General features: G+C 37.9%; 1 protein-coding gene across 2 annotated transcripts in view; it reads right to left on the bottom strand.

Moving 5' to 3' along the window:
• CNTNAP4 (contactin associated protein family member 4) overlaps positions 1 to 17,952 on the bottom strand; it is a 238,827-nt gene that overhangs the window by 84,664 nt on the left and 136,211 nt on the right. For both annotated transcript variants that reach the window (XM_032325430.1, XM_032325431.1), the window contains exons 5-8: positions 6,910 to 7,113; positions 6,176 to 6,360; positions 5,226 to 5,369; positions 1,809 to 2,070 (exon numbers count right to left, since the gene is read on the bottom strand). In XM_032325430.1, the coding sequence (XP_032181321.1) occupies positions 1,809 to 2,070; positions 5,226 to 5,369; positions 6,176 to 6,360; positions 6,910 to 7,113 (795 nt within the window). The remainder of the gene's footprint in view (positions 1 to 1,808; positions 2,071 to 5,225; positions 5,370 to 6,175; positions 6,361 to 6,909; positions 7,114 to 17,952) is intronic.

Genomic DNA, 17,952 nt, shown 5'->3' with positions numbered 1-17,952 from the left:
TATTTGATTCCCTTTAAGCAGTCATTATAATACATTCTGACAAAGGACTTAATTCTTGAACATTGTACATGTGAAAGCCTTCCCCCAGAAGAAAACCAATGAACCACCCACCCAGTACCATTTACACACTATATTTTCAAGTGCAAAAGGTGCTTGCCTCACTGAAACTGGCCAAAATTAATATTTTTCAAGAAACTGGAAAAATGGGAGTGGAGGAGTTTGTAAGTCAAGGCCTACTTGTATATTCTGAAGTATAACGATTTCTCCTAACTTGGCATTCATCTGTAGTCAAGACTCCTTGTTATTAAGCTATGGAAACAGTCCCACTGAGTCCTCTGATGCCATAATGGGTTATATTATATATGAATTTAAACATTAATTTAGAGATTTTTAAATCATTCAGAGAGTATTCTATACAGACCTATGCCTAGTAATTTAATAAATATTCCTGCCTGTAATGTGTTTCGAAACGGACTGACTTCATGGGGCTCACTATAGTAACACTGTACGGAAGCAGTTTCTTTAAGATTTTGAAAGAAGGCTGTGAATATAACCACTTCTTAGGATGTCAAATAAATCACAGTAAACTACACGTTAATGACAAGCTTACATTTTTAGGCCCTCGTTTTAGGGAGCCTATTAATTATTCATATGGCACTGATTAATTTATTTCCTTTTGTCAAGCCTGCAAATCTACCACATTTTGAGCATTACATTAAAAAGTCACAACATAGTGGCTGTTAAAAATTATAATTAATATTGAACTTTCAGCTCCCACATTTAAACTGCAGTGATATGTTGAACAACAAAAAGATACATAAAGACTATGCATTTATGCATCCATTTGTATACTTGTTCTTCCTATATTTAGTTTCTGACTGTAATCTACCTGGTTTTTCCTCTCTCAATCATATTATATTAATTTGATCATAGTTGAATATAAAGGAGTACTACAATGGCATCTTTTATTTTTTTTTTAAAGATCATTTATTAAACTGATGTAGCAATTTACCCCAATGTGAACTCTAGTTGCTTGGCTTGGGTGTTATTCCACATATATGAAAATGTGATGGAGATCCCTTGTCAAGAACTATATAATTTTAATGAAGAGACAAAAATATCCCTCACCCAAAGCACTGACCTAAATTAGACATTAATTTTCCAGATACTCATACAGTCTCCTTAATTATATTACTTCAAATCATTATGATACCGTATTGCCTAGAAGTGGAGAGAATCCTATTTGGTGTCCAAATGGAGAACTTCACATGAATCTTTCCATCCTCCCCAAATATATCCAACTCTGTACAGCATACATCAGCAAATGAAGTCACATCACACACAAATCTAGAAATAGAGATCCAGATCCAAGAAAGACCTCTCGCTTTCTCTCACAGAGCAAATAAGGCTAATAGCTGTGTTAGACAGAGCCTACTCTTCCATTGAAGATGCCCAGTAAACTTTTGGATCCATTTCAAAGTCCTTCACATTTTTTCCCAAAACACTTTCCCTCAGAATATAGTCACTTATCTGAAGTGGGCAAGAGAAGAGGGTCATGAAAGTACACTTCTATTCCCCCGTAACTATCGTTTGGTTAATAAAAACTGCTAGTGTCGAAGCCATATTTAAAAGGAAATTGGAATCAAGGTCCTGTAAGGCAGAGCACTGATAATCTTATTAACTCAAGTATTCATTTATTAAACAAATACTAATTTTTTGGTTATGCATAAAATTTTATGGAAAAGGGACCGAGAGATAATGAAATCTTTCAAACCCATATGCTTTGCCTGCAGGAACACACTTATTACCTGCTGTGATGTCACTGGGTAATTTTCCTGGCTGGTAGAGATTCAGCCTAAGTTTTCCATCATTAAGAAAGAGGAGGAGACCCCCTGAAACCAGGTGAAGTTCGCTGAATAGCAGAAGTCCTGCCTTATTCCAGGTTCGAATTTGAAACATGGCCGAAAGCTCGTCCTCCCTGGAAAAGCCTGGCAGGGCTAAGTAACTCTTGGGGCTGAGAAAAGTGACAGGCACAGACTGTGATTGTGAACAGGAAAACGACACATTTCCCTGGGAAGAAAGCAAAAGAAAAAGCTTTTTTAGTAATAGAAATGGGAGTATTCACAAAGACTGTTTATCGATCTCAAATCATCCTTGGTTTAAAACAACAACAAATTGCTAACAACATGAAGATTCAAATCCTTGCCGTATAGCTGAAAGATTCTTCATATCCTGTGATAGTATGGTCAGGCAAATCTTTCCCTGGGTTCTTGGTGAAATCCGTTTTCCCCCAGTTCTCAGCTTCTATAAAGGCATCTAACTCAATGCCATTGAAGTCAATAAAATTTATTTAAGCCAATTTTTGTTTTTTTATCTTTCCTTGGCTTTCCATTCCCTGGGCTCCGGGTAAAATCCTTTTCTCCTTCATCCTTTGATGCCTTTGGTTCTAATCCACCCCATAATGTACCCAATATTAATGAGGTACTGTTTTTCCTTCTGTATTTTTTTCATATTTTTCTCTTTTCCCATTGGATCGCTTATTTATATGTAATATATGTATATATAGTTTCAGTTTTATGTTCAGTTATATGTACATAAGCACACACTTAAGATATATGTTGACAATATACCTGCACATTAAGTATTATTTATTTTACAAAAATAGGAGCTAAATGTTTAGAACTAAAAAATACCTTATGGAAATCCTTTTGAGCTATCTGGCATACATCTAATTCCTTCTTTTTGTTGACTGCATAATATTATATTATGTGAATATTCCAACTTTTACTCAGTCGTTTTACTGTTAATATGCTTATCCTTTGTTTCCAGGTTTTGCCTCTCCCATAATGCTATAAAATAACTCCCTATGCTCTTATGTGTATTTTCAGTTCTACAGAAGAGGGTTCTAAATACAGAACTATATATACCTATATGTTTAAATAAATATTTCCAGCTTCTTTTCCAAAAAGAAGTTAAAGTACTCCACATTTCCACTGGTAATATACAAGGATATCCTTGTCCCCACATCCTTGGCAGGAATAGGTGTTACAGATCTTTTAAATCTGCACAAGTTCAATGACAAAATGGCAACATGATAGATCATTTTTATTTATCTTGCATTTACCTGACCAACAGTGAATCTGAGCATTTTTCATGAGTTTGTGGCTCTTTTGGACCAGCTTTCCTCAGAATGGTCTGTTTATATACTTAGCACATTTTTCCTTTTATGTTTTACACTGGACACTCAATGCGTAATGCATTCCTTACATTTTTTTTTTTTAAAGATTTTATTTTTAAGTAATCTCTACACTTAACATGGGGCTTGAACTCAAAACCCAAAGATCAAGATGAGCCAGCAAGACATCCCAACATTTCTTTATTTTTAAAACATTTTTAGCCTTTTCTTATCATTATGCCTGTATCATCAGATTAACATATGTTATTTCTCATCTAATGGTTTTATGATAGATCTTCAAGATACCTTAGAATTGCATAAATTTTCATTAAAATACTACATATATATAAATTATTCTGCTCATACAGTAAAATAGATATTTAAGGATTTAAAAAACTTTAAGGTCTGAATTACTTAGAAATAATTAAGCATGTTCCTTAACAGGCTTCAGAAATGACAATACATGTGTTTATTTTTCCTAAAAGTAATCTTTAACATGTTTTCCAAATACCGATTTGAAAAGTCAGTGAAATCAACTTTACCTAGAAGGATACACATTGGAATTAAACCATTGGTATTGGTTAAACAAAAATATTTGGCTATACTGTGATTCTGTTAGAAGTGAATTAGCTTTCCTTGTGGACAAATATATTGTCCCAGTAAAGGAAATAACAAAAGTGGGAGAGTAAACTACACTGACCAATAATGTAAAGGCAATTAGAAACTAACAAACCTCGTAAAACTGGAAACATTTTACCAGCTGCGGTTTGGTCTGATGTTTCATTTGGACAGCCACCCTCCACCCTGCAAGCAGCAAATCCTCTTGCCTGTGAAAAGTGGGTGTTAGCTGCACGAGCAGTTTCTGGAAACTCCTTTGCCAATGAGACATACACATCTATCTACAGTATTTTTATTTTCCTTTTAAATCATCTTCCCATTTATAAAAAAATAACTAAAAATCTTTCTGGATGGTATACTCCCATAAATACTACCAATTCACACACAGAGAATCAGGAATAAAATCTTTGGTAAACAGTAAGTATTCCCACGATATGCTCTGGTATTGGCTGACACAGCACGGGTTTACATGGATACATCCTCAATTTTGAACAATTAAAGAAATGTATTTAAATGGATCTGTGTGTGGGCTTTTCTATCATGGTTAAACTGGAAACCATGTTTCCCAGAGTCCCCTTCCGTGCCTGGTTCTGGTGAAGAGTTAGCCCAAAGTGAAGCGTCTGTGGTATTTGAGTCAAAAGTGAGATGCCAGCCATTTCCTTCCAAAGGATTTTTTTTCCTATGACCAAACACAGCGAAAGATGATCACAGAGCAGCTGGCCTGTTCCAGTTCGTCCTGGCTGCCCTTCACTCCGCTCTGTCTCTTCTTCCTGACAGCTGCCCTCCACATTCCAGTTCCTCTGACGATTGTTAAGATCCAGGTCCTAAACTAGATCCCTTGTTCCTAAAACTCATAGTGGTGCTGCTTCCCTGACCGAACCCTGACCAGTAAAGTCATATTTAAAATCTGCTGCATTTCCACAGAATTAGAATATAATGCACCCTGACCAACACTGCTATTGGGACAGACTGGCAGATGCAGTGTTGTAACAGCCTATTCGTTTCTTTTATTTGTTATGAATGACCATGGCAGAATACAGGTTTTCAAATGCCTCTCTAATATACATGGATGTTAACTAATTCCAGGAACTTGGTATGCTTATTTAGGGAGTTTGTCAGGGAATATCTTATTAAGGAAGTTACACAGCAAAGAAATTAGTCCCCTGGAGTAATAACATCACTAAATTAAATTACCAACCGTAAAAAGAAAAAAATGCTTTACTTCATATAAAAATAAAAATAATCCTGGCCTGTGCATTATAATTTCTTTAGATGGGATTAATCCTTTCTATGCATATTGCCAGGCAGAGAACATTTTTAGAAGAATAATCTCTAAAACATAGTGTCAAGTGGGAATCCAAAAGTGGAGCAGTTTTATTGTGTGGAAAAGTAACAGAGTTTCACTCATTCATTTACATGAGGATTCTCTTACCGTGGCGATGATCTCCGGTTTTTGTTGCTTGGCCAAATCAATGATATCTACTCCATTATAAAAGAGGTTTTCTAGACACCCATGAAAATTCTTATGGGGGAATGATACTGATTTTCCAGGTGCTGGAATCCCTCCAAAGCTGATCTTAGAAAGAAAAATGGCATCAATAATATTGTTTAGTGATTTTCTGATAATCTGCTTAAATAATTATGATTAGCAGCTATAGCTTTAATCACCACAGATTAATCAATTTTTCATCACTACACTGCCATGTTGCTAATTTCATATGAATACTTTTTTAAATTAAAATGCAGATCTGAAAACAAATTTACATGCATTCCGTTTTCATTTACACGAGAGCTTGATTATTCTTACAAGTTACTAATCATATCTGGATTTGATGTTTATTGGTTGATGAATCAAAAGGCGGCTTTATATCCATGGTAGAGCTCTGTTTAATAACATAACTGGTTATAATGGCATTTTGTTTTATCTACATTTCCAGCACATATTGGTTATTTGCACATTTTAATCAATTGATAATCTATTCACTACTCCAACATCTCCATAAATCTACACTGCTCAAGGATGCCCTATAGCGCACACACACACACACAAAAAACAAAACAAACAAACAAAAAAAACATGCAACACATTCTATATTCACTTATATGATTTCCTGGAGATTTCCTACATGTGATAATCTGTGACTACGCATTTCAGATAAAAAAAAACCTCTCTCTCTGTAAGATTAGATTAACATATCGTTAGGAAGAGTATCTGCCCGAGTCTGCTCTTGTGAGTCAGGTCACCTTGGGAAACACTTCTCCAGGACTTGGATTTACTCTGAAAGAGGGGAGCGGTGCTCCCTACGGTGTATTTTCTTTTGCATGACTCCCCAACATATACGTTGTAAAAATCGGTATTTATTGAAACATTAACTATCACACCTCATAATCAAGATCCAGGTAACTGAACTCTCCCTGGGCGTGGAAACGGTGCCTGTGCTCATCTACTGTAAAGTTGACTTGCTTGCCCACGCGCTGGAGGAGCACGGAGTGCCAGTGCTGATCGTCCAGCAGGCTGCCCAGGGTGAGATTGATGAGCGTGTGCGCCGAGGGCAGTCTGGCTTCCCCTGAGAAGAGAAAACAGTAACAGCACTATTATTCCCAGTCTAAAAAAAAAAAAAAGTTCCCCCTCGTGGACCAGCAGCTCTCGTAACAATCACCATCTCCTTCCTCGCATTCCGCCAAAGACACTAATACGGATCCACCTGAAGTTTGAATATAATATCCTTCCAACCTTGTAATTTCTTCCATTGTTAATTCTTTTTATTAGTATTTCCCATCACATGCTCATTTGCAATGTAAATTTTATCTTTGCTACAACCTCATTATTTTTACTACCTCAGTATTTTTCAGTGACCCATCCCTTTCTTCGTGATGTTTGAAAAGAGCTATGTAGTTCTCTTGGTACTTTGTAAAAAATATCAAATGAGGGTCTTGTACAATTTGCAAAATATGAGCCATTTGTACATGAAAGTGCAATATTGGTGTACATATGAGCCCTCTAATATGGAAATAAGGCACCTTTAACTGTTAAAAGAGAAGCTATAAAAATATAAAGTTACTAAAGTGATATCCAAATGGCCAGATTTTTCAAGTACTTCACCAAATAACTTTACCTGAATTAATAAGTAAAAAGAGCCTTCCTCTTCTTAATTCCAGTGTGATGTGATCTCCGTTTTGCCCTTCCCGGTGGAGCAGAATTCCATCACTCTGCATAGTTTTAAATTTCAAAGAAATAATATCCTTTACTGGGCTCAGGGAGTTTTGGTCAAATCTGTAGAGAAGGGAACTTTTTCCATCAAGATCAACCACCTCTGATCCTAGGGACAAAGACATTAATAGTCATTCTAAAGGACATATATGCTTTTTATTAAAGCATCTTAAATGTGTGTGTGTATATATATATATATACTATATATGTATATATATATATGATATACATATAAACAGATATATATAAAGCATTGTGCATTGTGCACACACACATGCATAGTTCAGTTCAAGCCAATCATAAGAGAAAATAAAAGTTCCAATGTCTAATTCCCTCTTGATGCCTGGGATTGATTCCATTCTAGCTTTTACTAACCTATTTACAAAATCATGATCTAGAAATACATCTTAAACTGTATTCTTAATTTTCTCTATTATTGAAAGTTATTTCTTTTCATTCAATAAAAAAAAAAGAAAATCAGGAAAAAGGTTATGATCAATATCCCCAAGACCACTTTGCTTATTTCACAATCAGTATTTTAATGATGTTCCTGAAGTGTAGATGTTAAATGGTTTTTAGCTCCTGAAAAAAAGGTTTTTAACATCTCAAAATTCTCCCAAACATGCTGTAGGTAAGAGATCTGCATAAAATACCCACATACACATCAGACTCATCAAATGCTACCTCAAGTATATATTAAGCTGACCTTTGTGTTTTGTTTTATCTTATTATTTTTGTGGCTAAGTAATAGTACTTAAGAACAATGCTATATTCTGTCTTCTAGAGGACATCGTTGCAAAGACATTCACTTAATGATATTATAAGGGCTGTTCTGCTGCATTTGTGTCAAAACTGTGACATTGACATGTTTTTTCAGCTTTCTGATGGTGTCTTATCTACTCATTGTCAAGATCACTTTTATTCAGTTCATCTGAAAAAAGATGTCATGTTAAACCAGTAACGTAACAGCACATCTGTCAAAATCAGTTGCATCCTGAACAACAGACACAAAATAGAACTGATAATACTCAGAAAGCCCAGCAGTGTTTTCTACATTTTGCAAGTCGAAGTTGTTTTTTTTTTTTTTTTTTTAAAGACAATTACCCTTGAGAGTACATTTATGTAATAAATGAAGAGGTTAGGGAAACCCAATGAAGCTGTTTTTCAACTGGTTAGCTGACTCTTCCCAGTCAATGAAATGACAGTAAAGTTTACTCATCTTGTTTCATTTGACAAAATTATTACAGCTACTTGTATGCCCAAATATACATTTCATTCAGATTATCCATCATATTTAATGTGAACCATTTATACTCACCACCCCCAGAAATTTTTTTCAACTATTTTATGCAGCTATCTTTTGAAAATTCAGAGGTTTGATTTTTCCACATCTTGTTAATGTGCTTATAAAGAATTCATTCACCAAATGCACATGAATAAACATTGCATTTTGTAGAAAGAATAATGTTAACTGAACAATTATTCCTTGTTATATAGCTGAATGAATGTGCACGGTAAAAACATAACTCTGTGTCAAATACAAATAATGTGTTCTATGATTATTAGATTACAATAAATTAAGAAAAATTCCAATAAGACAGACTTTAAACGTTGACATATTCAGAGCCATTCAGTTATCTCTGAGTTAATGTATCGCTTAAAGGCAACCATCATCATAATGATTTTATTTTAGATAAAGTCTATTTTGGGAATTAGCTACCAAGAGAATTTTTTTTTCCAGTAAAGGTTCAACCTGTGTGACTTCAGCATACTACTTTTTTTTTCTCTTGTTCACTATTATTAGCATATTACAATGGTCATATATATTCCCCCTTCATGGCACCTAAAGCTTTCGTGGCTTCGATATTTCTGTCAGCAAAAACAGGATAGTGGACAACATATCAGGCGATTGATGCTTGAAGCATCTCTTAAACTGAAGCCACGTGCCAATTTCCTTTACTCTTACCTATTATCTTCTTAGTCCACAGATAATACCTCAGTAACGCGAGACATTCGTTCAACAAGTATGTATTTAGCGCATCATTTGCGAGGCCCTGGGACAGATACTGGGATGAAGGCATGGCTCCTGCCTTCATGGAGCTGACATTCCATGAAGATGGACGCGGCTTGGTGAGTGAGCAGCCCTGACAGGTAGATCAAGCCCAACCGAAGACTGGGTTTCTTTACTTAAGGTAGCTGGGGAAACTCAGCTCTCTGATCTAGAAAACTCACCACTAACCTGCCTACTCCCCATAGTCTTCAAGTCCTACTCATGTCCCCCATAAACTTTTAGAATTACTCTTAGGACATTTAGTTCCCAAAACCCAGGCATTCTCCTAACACTTTCTCTTCTCCACTGTCATGAATGGAAGCTCTGAGGGTTGCTGAGAAATATGGCGGCATTTAGTGATTCACCTCTCAGAAGAAGAAAAAGACTGAGCAGGGCTTGCCTTGAAAATGGTGCTGAAAATAGTTTAAGTAGGAGAAGACTAAACAGACTGCACATGTGTGTGAACAACAGCTTCAGGGAAAAAAGCTAAATATAATTCAGAATGTGAGTACAATGTCAGCACAGGAAAATGTCAACATATATATGTGTAACATAAATACAAGAATTTTCACAAAAGAAAAAAATTCAGGATTCCTAACAGTATTACTTCAGATAAAAACCTCACTTATAAAAAAAAAAACCTCACTTGTAATGAGTCTAAGTCACTGTTATAAAAAGCTATCTACACAACATATCTGATATACAAAAAGCATATAATTTTAAACAATAATCACAAAACACTGTGTTGTGGCACATACAGTTAATGATATAAAAATCTGGAATTATATGACAAAAAGTCTTGAGAAAGAGAGGTTTGTACCTTCTCTTGAAAATGGTCTTACCCACTGTTAAGAAAAATTGGGAATACTAGATATAATACAAAGGAATAACTTTACATCCTTTCAATGCCATATTGGACCATTTCCTCACAGACTCACCTAAAGAGTATTTAATTCCATATAAACTAATAAATGTCAGATTTTACTATTTATTACATATTAGGATTAGACTTTGTTAAGTTACATGTTAAGTTGTAGATCTTTTCCGCTCAGCAGAAATACAAATGGCTCTACAGTTACGGTTTTATTGCTTTGTTGGACATTAACTATTTTTGTACCAACACAGTGATAGTAATCCAACATTCTTTCTTGAATTCCTATTTACACTCAGTCTCTTGAATCTTCTTTCAACTAGCTTTACCATTCTTCTGATTTCTTCTTTAATTAATTCAATACACCTTTCATATGTGTTTATTCTGTATTTGAATTTAAGTCATGGTTTTTTGCTTCTGAAAAATTTACTTTCGACATTACTACGTACAAAGTACAATTTGAGCTTCACATCAATGGGGAAGCGACATTTCTTTTTTTAAAAATTCTACTTATTTATTTGACAGAAAGAGAGATCACATGTACGCAGAGCAGCAGGCAAGGGCGGGGGCGTGGGGGAGCAGGCTCCCCAAAGCAGGGTTCAATCCCCAGACCCTGAGATCATGACCTGAGCCGAAAGCAGACACTTAACCCACTGAGCCACTCAGGTGCCCCTGGGAAAACAACATTTCAATTTCAATTTCAACTTCAGCCATCTCCAATAACATTCAAGGCTAATTTATTTTCACTATTCCACAAAGAACACTATCAATGCAAATACATTCTCAGAAAAGAAAAGTTCAAATGATTCATACCACTATTTCTTTACATTGAAACTAACTTATGAAGATTTGATGAGAGTAGGCCATTAAGGAAAGTAGTTGAACTCAATATTTATTTGTTAGAAACACTAAAGTAAATATCCAAAGTAATATTCGTGTTTTAATTAATGGAATCACACTTGTGCCCCTCTTTGTCACTTTCAGAAAAAGAATATTTGGTACACAATTGAAATGCATAGATAGGAAAGGTAGACGTATTAGAAAACGGACTTTAAGAAAAGCTAGAAATCAGAAGTTAACAAAATCTGTTACGGTAAAAGACCTATAGTCCAAAGATGTAGGAGGAGACATGTTACTTGACTGAAAGAATTATGTTTCTAATGGTAAATCTGTTCATTAGTCGGCTTATAACTGAGGTTATATTTTTAATGACTGAATTACTATAGATATTAATAATGCGGCCCTGTCAAGCCCTGTTCACCACAGGGAGGACATAAACTCTCATTTTCTAGTAACTAGTTGCAAATTGTTCTGACACATTTATCCCCCTCCAGCTACTCCCCGTCTAAACCATTTTTTAAAAAGATTTTATTTATTTATTTGAGAGAGAGACAGCAAGAGCAGGGGTGGGGCAGAGGGAGAAGCAGACGCCGACTCCTGGCAATCAAGGAGCCTGACATGGGGCTTGATCCCAGGACCCCGAGATTATGACCTGAGCCAAAGACAGACGCTCAACTGACTGAGCCACCCAAGTGCCCCTTCTGAACCATCTTAAATTGTGTTTTATTACAGTGTAGCTTAGAGGGTAAGACAACCAGTCTGTGTGGGTTCACATCTTCCCTCTACCTTGGCAAAAGTATGAGTTTCCGGTTATTGATGTAACAAACGACCACAAACTTGGTCCCATGAAACAACACAAATTTATTATCTTCTAGTTTGGGAATTCTGAAGTCCTAAAATCAAGGTGCTGGCATGAGCTGCTTTCTTTCTGAAGTCTCTGGAAGATAATCCTTTTCCTCCTCTTTCCTAGCTTTTAAAAAGCATCCACACTCCTTGGTTCATGACTCCTTCCTTCATGTACAAGACTCCTATCATAGCATCACCCACTCCCCCACCTTGTTTCTGCTCTCCTTCCCTGACTGAGGCTCTCACCCGCCTCTCATAGGGACCCTTGTGATCACACTGGGCCCATCTGCATAATCCAGGCGACTTTCCCTATTGCAAGATCCTTAATTTAATCAAACCTGGAAGTACCTCTGTCATATAAGGTAACAAGAGTCATATAAGGTAACCGAGCATTACTCCTTCTAAGACACAAAGTACTTAACCCCTTTGCCTGTTTCCTCTCCGTAACATGGGATAAATAATAGTATATTCTTCATAGGATTATTGTAGGAATGTATTTCTGTATAATTTTTGGAAGACTGGCCAGCAGATAACTACAACTCAAGGAACATTAACTACTACTAATGCTAGCGCTATTATTTCCTGTTAGAACACTGGGCAGGCAAAGAGGCACAGGAAAAAGAGTTTAATAGATACATCTGGTGTATTTATTTTAAAGAGTAAACTCTTTAAAAAATAATGAATTTCTGAAGAGCACGAGAAGTGCTCAATTATCAATGTCACAGGCCAGGCTATGCAGCAAGAATGATTTTGAGCCATCTGTGGGTTCTGTGGCTTTTTCTCTGTCTGTCAACTAATGCCTGAGCTGACTCACCATGGCGATTGTCAGTGACCTGAATCCTCCTCGGTGAATACCTCCGTCTCAAGTCTCCTCTTTTACAGCAGGCAACAGGGAAAGGAGAGGCTCACAAAGACTGCAGACCCCATTCTCCTATCAGCAACCCCAGAAAAGAGGGAGAGACTGCTTTATTTGCATGATTCAGAAATACAGTCTCCTGTGGAATGAAGAGTTTTCCCATACAAAATATTTAAATTTCTTTCAGGGAGTTGCGTCCTAAGTGGCATTGCTGAAATGTGTGTTCTCTGCTCCTTTCTGTAAGCATGTATTTATGGCGAGCTCCCTGTCAACAGTGGAAGGCACAGGAATGCATAAACCCAAAGCACCTTTTTTTCTGTCAAGGAGCTTCCATTCTAATGGAAAGATGCACATCCCCGAGATGGGATTTTTCACGCCAGTGCTTGGATCTTTGCTTTCTGCCTCGGTGCTGGGTCTGAATGATTTCTAGCAGGTACAGGAGTTGATCCACTCAGCCTCAGAGAAAGATGTCAACTAAATTGCAGATGTGCCCCTCTGTGCAGCAAACAGTTCCCCTACCTCTGCATATTTCACATAAACGCAGTCCTCGTTGTGACATCTACCACTTGACTTGGTATCCCTCCCTCACACCTACATCCTACCCCTGCTCCAGAAGTTTGAGACTGCAAAATGGGAGGTTGCTATCTGAAAAACTGATGCCCTCCCCCTCTTGCCTAAGTGGATGACTAAGTAACAGTAATGGCAGATGAGCCGAGGACAGCGTGAGGATTATCTGACCAGAAGGACAAGGTTATAGAAACCTCTCCCCTGGAAATGAGTAACCTCATTGCAGGCTGAACTGTACCACGGACAATGAGCATGTTTATCTGCGCTGGAGACGGTATGTGCAGAAAATTGTGGAGGTGGCGGCGGCTTGCCCCTGCAAGGTGTTTTGGGGGAGAAATTGGTTCTGTGAATTCAACTGTGAATCATCGCATCACTGATGAGGTCAGTTGGCTAAGAAACGTGGAAGAGACAAATTGGAATAGAAAATGCATGAGCTGGAAAACAAATCCTTGAAAAACATAAAACTGACTTTATTAAAGGTCATGAAAGAGTTCCTGAAAAAGACACGAGTGCCTTCTATTAATTCTGTGGAAAGCACCCCAAAAATATAAAGACAGAAAACCTGCTCTAAGTGGAGAAAGAACAATGGACCTAAACTCTTCTGTGCTAAACATGAAGTTGGGTCTCCAGTACTGAGCACGTCGCTTCTTTATCTGAAAATTACTACCTGTGAATTTCTAAACAAACAGATGTCCAATTTTGACTTCTAAGAAACATAAATCAGACTGAGTCACCGTTAAACTATTACATGGTGAAATATGAAAGCAAGAGCAGGATGTATTGGTACTTGAGATCTGCAAATTACTGAACTGGGTTTTGAAGAGACGGCAAGGAGAGACCAAGCACTTGTGAAATCAACAGGAAATGGGTTGTACTATTTTTTGCATAGTAGCATCAAGGAACACAGAATGATTTAAGGGACTCTTAAGTTTTAAACCAACCAAAATTAATACAATAAAAAGGAAGAAGATACGGGATTCAAGGGCAGCACCTAACCACAGAGAAAAGGTGACTTTACTATCACAGTTTTAAATAGACTGGATTAAGATCAGTGATAACACTCTAGGAGGTTATAGGAACAAACAAGATCACTGCCACTTAAGTACCCATCTAAATTAACCTTTTCAATAGGTTTGAAATGGGTAACATCTCCCACATCAAGGACCCCTGACTGTGTTACTGGTGGAGAGAAGCTGTATTTCTGTTTCTCATATTTGTAAATTTTGTAATGAATGCCACAGAAGTCACTTAAATGCTGAGTCTCAATTTCCTTATTTGGAATACACGGAGAAAAATTCCAATTTCTCATACCACACAAAAAGCTGTGGGTTTCAAGTGCAAGTATCAAAAAACCTCATTTATTATATATTTTGTATGCCATTATTATCATTTTTATAATAACTAATATTCGAAATCTCCTATGGTCATCTCACAGTTCTTTAATCAACTGCTCCTGTAGAAGTGTAATACATCTGGGGCGTTTTTTCTTTTATTCATTTTTCAGTTTTTATCATGGCTAACTGGATGTTCTTCTTAGTTGGTCCACACAGCCAATGGTTACTGAACGTTTACTGTGCCGAGTCCTACAGTAGGAGCTGGTATTACAATAGCGAACACATCCTGTCCTCACGGATCCCCCAGTCTGAAGGAAAAGAAAGATATCCAGCAACTCATCCCACGTGGACAGATATATTTACAAACTCTAAGTGGTGCAGGAAGGAAAAGTGCAGGCTTGTACAGCAACTGCGAACAGGGAGATCTAAATTAGGCTTTGATTGGGGACAATATGTTTGAGGAAATGAAACTTACTCTGAGTAGATGCCCACCTTTGTAAATGTCTAGGGTCAGGAAGGAAGGAGGAGGTGTGGGGAAGGGGGTGTATGAGTCTGGGAGAGGGAGAGGAGAGGTGTGAGGAAGGAGACTGGCTAGGGCGGGGTGCTGGTGGCATGAGAGGTCCACAGATCACCTGACCCTGTGAAAGCCTGCTTCCAGGTTTTGTTGGGATGGAGCCATTTTGGTTTTGTCCTTCACCCTAGGACGTAACAACTGGTCCTCAGACTGATCTTTGCTCGTAACGCAATGACCTCTGGCTTTTCAGTTAAAAGCCCAAGATGTTTAACGAGTCCCTCTAAGTTGGCAGGACTGATTCTTTCTTTTTCCAGAGGGGTTCCTCCAGGTACTAGGTAGATGCTGACGTCTTTGGCACCTGCCCTCTCCCATCCTGCTTTTGCCTGGGCTCCTTGGTATCTCAGGTTGGGCATGTGAGGTTTTCGAATCAGCCAAGGACTGAGGGGAAATTTCTATGCAGGAGTTGAGACAAGGCCCTCCCTCTCTGAACCCCTCCTTTTCAGGATTCCGCACCCAATTTCTAGCCACTCTGGCAATCTTGAACTCTGAACTCTGTCTCCTCAGTCCTGTAAAATCTGGCTACTTTCTGTTTACACATTATGACGTCTGTAAACTAGGATATGTTTTTAGGAAAAGCTCAGTTAAATGTGGATCTGAGTTTACTTTCCTTCTTTCCAGAATCAAATCTTATCAATTTCCAGCCTGTTTCTGACTTGAACTTCAGAGCCCAGAAGGTTTTTTTTTTTTTAAATGCATATTTTGTACCCAGTGATGACAACTACAGCACGATAGCCCAATAAAAACAATTCTGCTAGGAGTGGTACTGAAAAGCACATCATCTTTTTGGGAACGTTTTAAATCACTGTCTTGGTTTTTTAATTTATTTAGGATTGTGAAGTGGGAATATGCTAATTCTATTATCCCCTTTTTATTTATTACCTGGAATATACGTTCAAAGAGAAATTCTCCCTCATCTTCTACTTGGTTACCTTGAAGTACAGATCACACAGGAAAAGTGGGATAAATTCTTCATGTTTCCCTTCATTTATTAATTTTCAAAATAATGAGTTGGTTCCCTCAAATCTCTCATAGGTAACCAATTAGATTTTCATTTTTTAGTACTGTCATGAGCCCATTCACTCAAAACTATTTAATATGTTGCAAAACTGCAGTTACTGACGCCATCATATTTCCATTTTGGGTCAGTGAGAGCCTGCTCAGTTTTTCAAACTAGTATCTACTGATGTAAGTTGCTCCAGCTTTTAATAGCTTTTCCGATATAAAATGCGTATTTTTATTTCTTTTAAGTTGACATGAGTTTCATAATTGTTGACTTGCTTCCATTTGTTACATAGAATCCATCATTTTCTTTTAAACAGCCTGGATTTAAGCAAATAAACACAATAGTTTCTATGCTATACGTAGTTCCTCTATTTCTATAGCTCTTTTCTCTTCGGATCTTCTCAGTTGTCCCTGTGCTCTGTGTCTGACCTTCCACAGGCTGCACATGCCACCAGGTTGGTGAGAAAAGCCCTCCAGAGGCTCACAGCCCCCGCCCTCCTCATTCATTCATCTACCAAGAAGACTCGTACCCAAGAAGGAACATCTGACTATCATACAGTATCACGTGCACCTAGTATGACCACCGGGAGCAGAACGGCTGTTCTGGGAAGAGGTGAAAGTGTCCTCTGCTCCAAAAGTGACGTGTCAGAGAAATGGTCGGAGACAGTGATTTCTCTGCTGAGAAGTGACAAGTACACTTCTCCTTCTCTCATGACTCAGGAAACAACTTCCAAGTTTTCTGACATAAAAGTAGAACATGCTCTTGCGACAAGTACAAGACTCGTCTCGGTAGAGAGATGAAGGCTACACATGCGGTGATTGCCCCGGGTACTGCGCAAAAATCCTAGGTCTAGAAAAATCATGAAATCACGGCATGTTGGAGAAATGGAAATGGTTCAGGATGGCTGGACAGCTGGAGGTTGTTGAGGATGAGGGAAGAAGCTCACGGAGAACAAAATAAGGATGTTTACCCAAGAACTAGGGAAGAGGATCTTGGGATTTACACAAAGGACAACGGTCGCAGTGGTTCACCCACAGTTAGAGAATACCCTCTCCTGAGGCGTCACCCCCACCCCTCCAGACATCTCCCACAGTCACTTCCGCTCCATTTTGTTTCCCTTCCCTGCTTCTGTTTACCGGTGTTTTCCTTCCTTCGGGACATTTCGTAGAGTAGTATTTCTATACCAGCAAACATTTGCTCTCCTTTTTCCTTCTTCCACAAGTTATTTCCTTACCCACATCTCTTGTCTAGCTCTATAAACATGTTCACGGCTGCTATGGCCAAGACATCTGAAATTTATACTTTCTCTTTGAACCCATAAAATTTAGCTTCTCCTTCTCTCATTACTCAGGAAACAACTTCCAAGTTTTCTGACATAAAAGTAGAACATGCTCTTTGATATGGATTTTCCATTCACTTGATGTTCCTTCATAACAAGTTATGGCCCTAACTCACCCAGACAGAGGGTAATAAAATTATGTGTGGCCCTCACAATAGCCACTGTCCCTGCAATATTCATTCGAGCAGCTTGCACCTATAACTTCAGTGAACACAGGCAGGAGGCCCCGGTATCGGCATAAAAATGCATGTTATCTGAAAAACGGGGTAAAGGACCCACCTTAATTATCATAGAAATGCATCTCTCCTTTTCAACGACATGAGTAGTTGTCCAAAGACAGCACTTTTTACTTTAATTCTTAACAGCACTGCAGTAAGTGGGGAGTCATGATTTAATAACAACGATATTCTCATTATTCAATGGTGGATATTCAATTATCCACCTTCGACTGAGAGCATTTACAGTTCCAACCTTCTGTATTCCCCAGGCTGGCCCTCAAGGAGTCAACAATGGAATTAATGATCCCCCCAGTGCCCTCTCACAGCTCTTCACTCTCCACTGGCCCTCCCAGCATGGCGCCACTTTCCAGATGCTTGTTCTAGTCTGATAAGTCAGGGACCCTCCCATGCAATCACTAAGCTCTCTTAATTCAACATCCCCGGTACATT

The sequence above is a fragment of the Mustela erminea genome, chromosome 19 (genome assembly GCF_009829155.1).
Source record: "Mustela erminea isolate mMusErm1 chromosome 19, mMusErm1.Pri, whole genome shotgun sequence".
Classification (NCBI taxonomy): Eukaryota; Metazoa; Chordata; class Mammalia; order Carnivora; family Mustelidae; genus Mustela; species Mustela erminea.
Note: the sequence above shows the minus strand (reverse complement) of the source record. Positions and strands in the feature narration are given on the sequence as shown.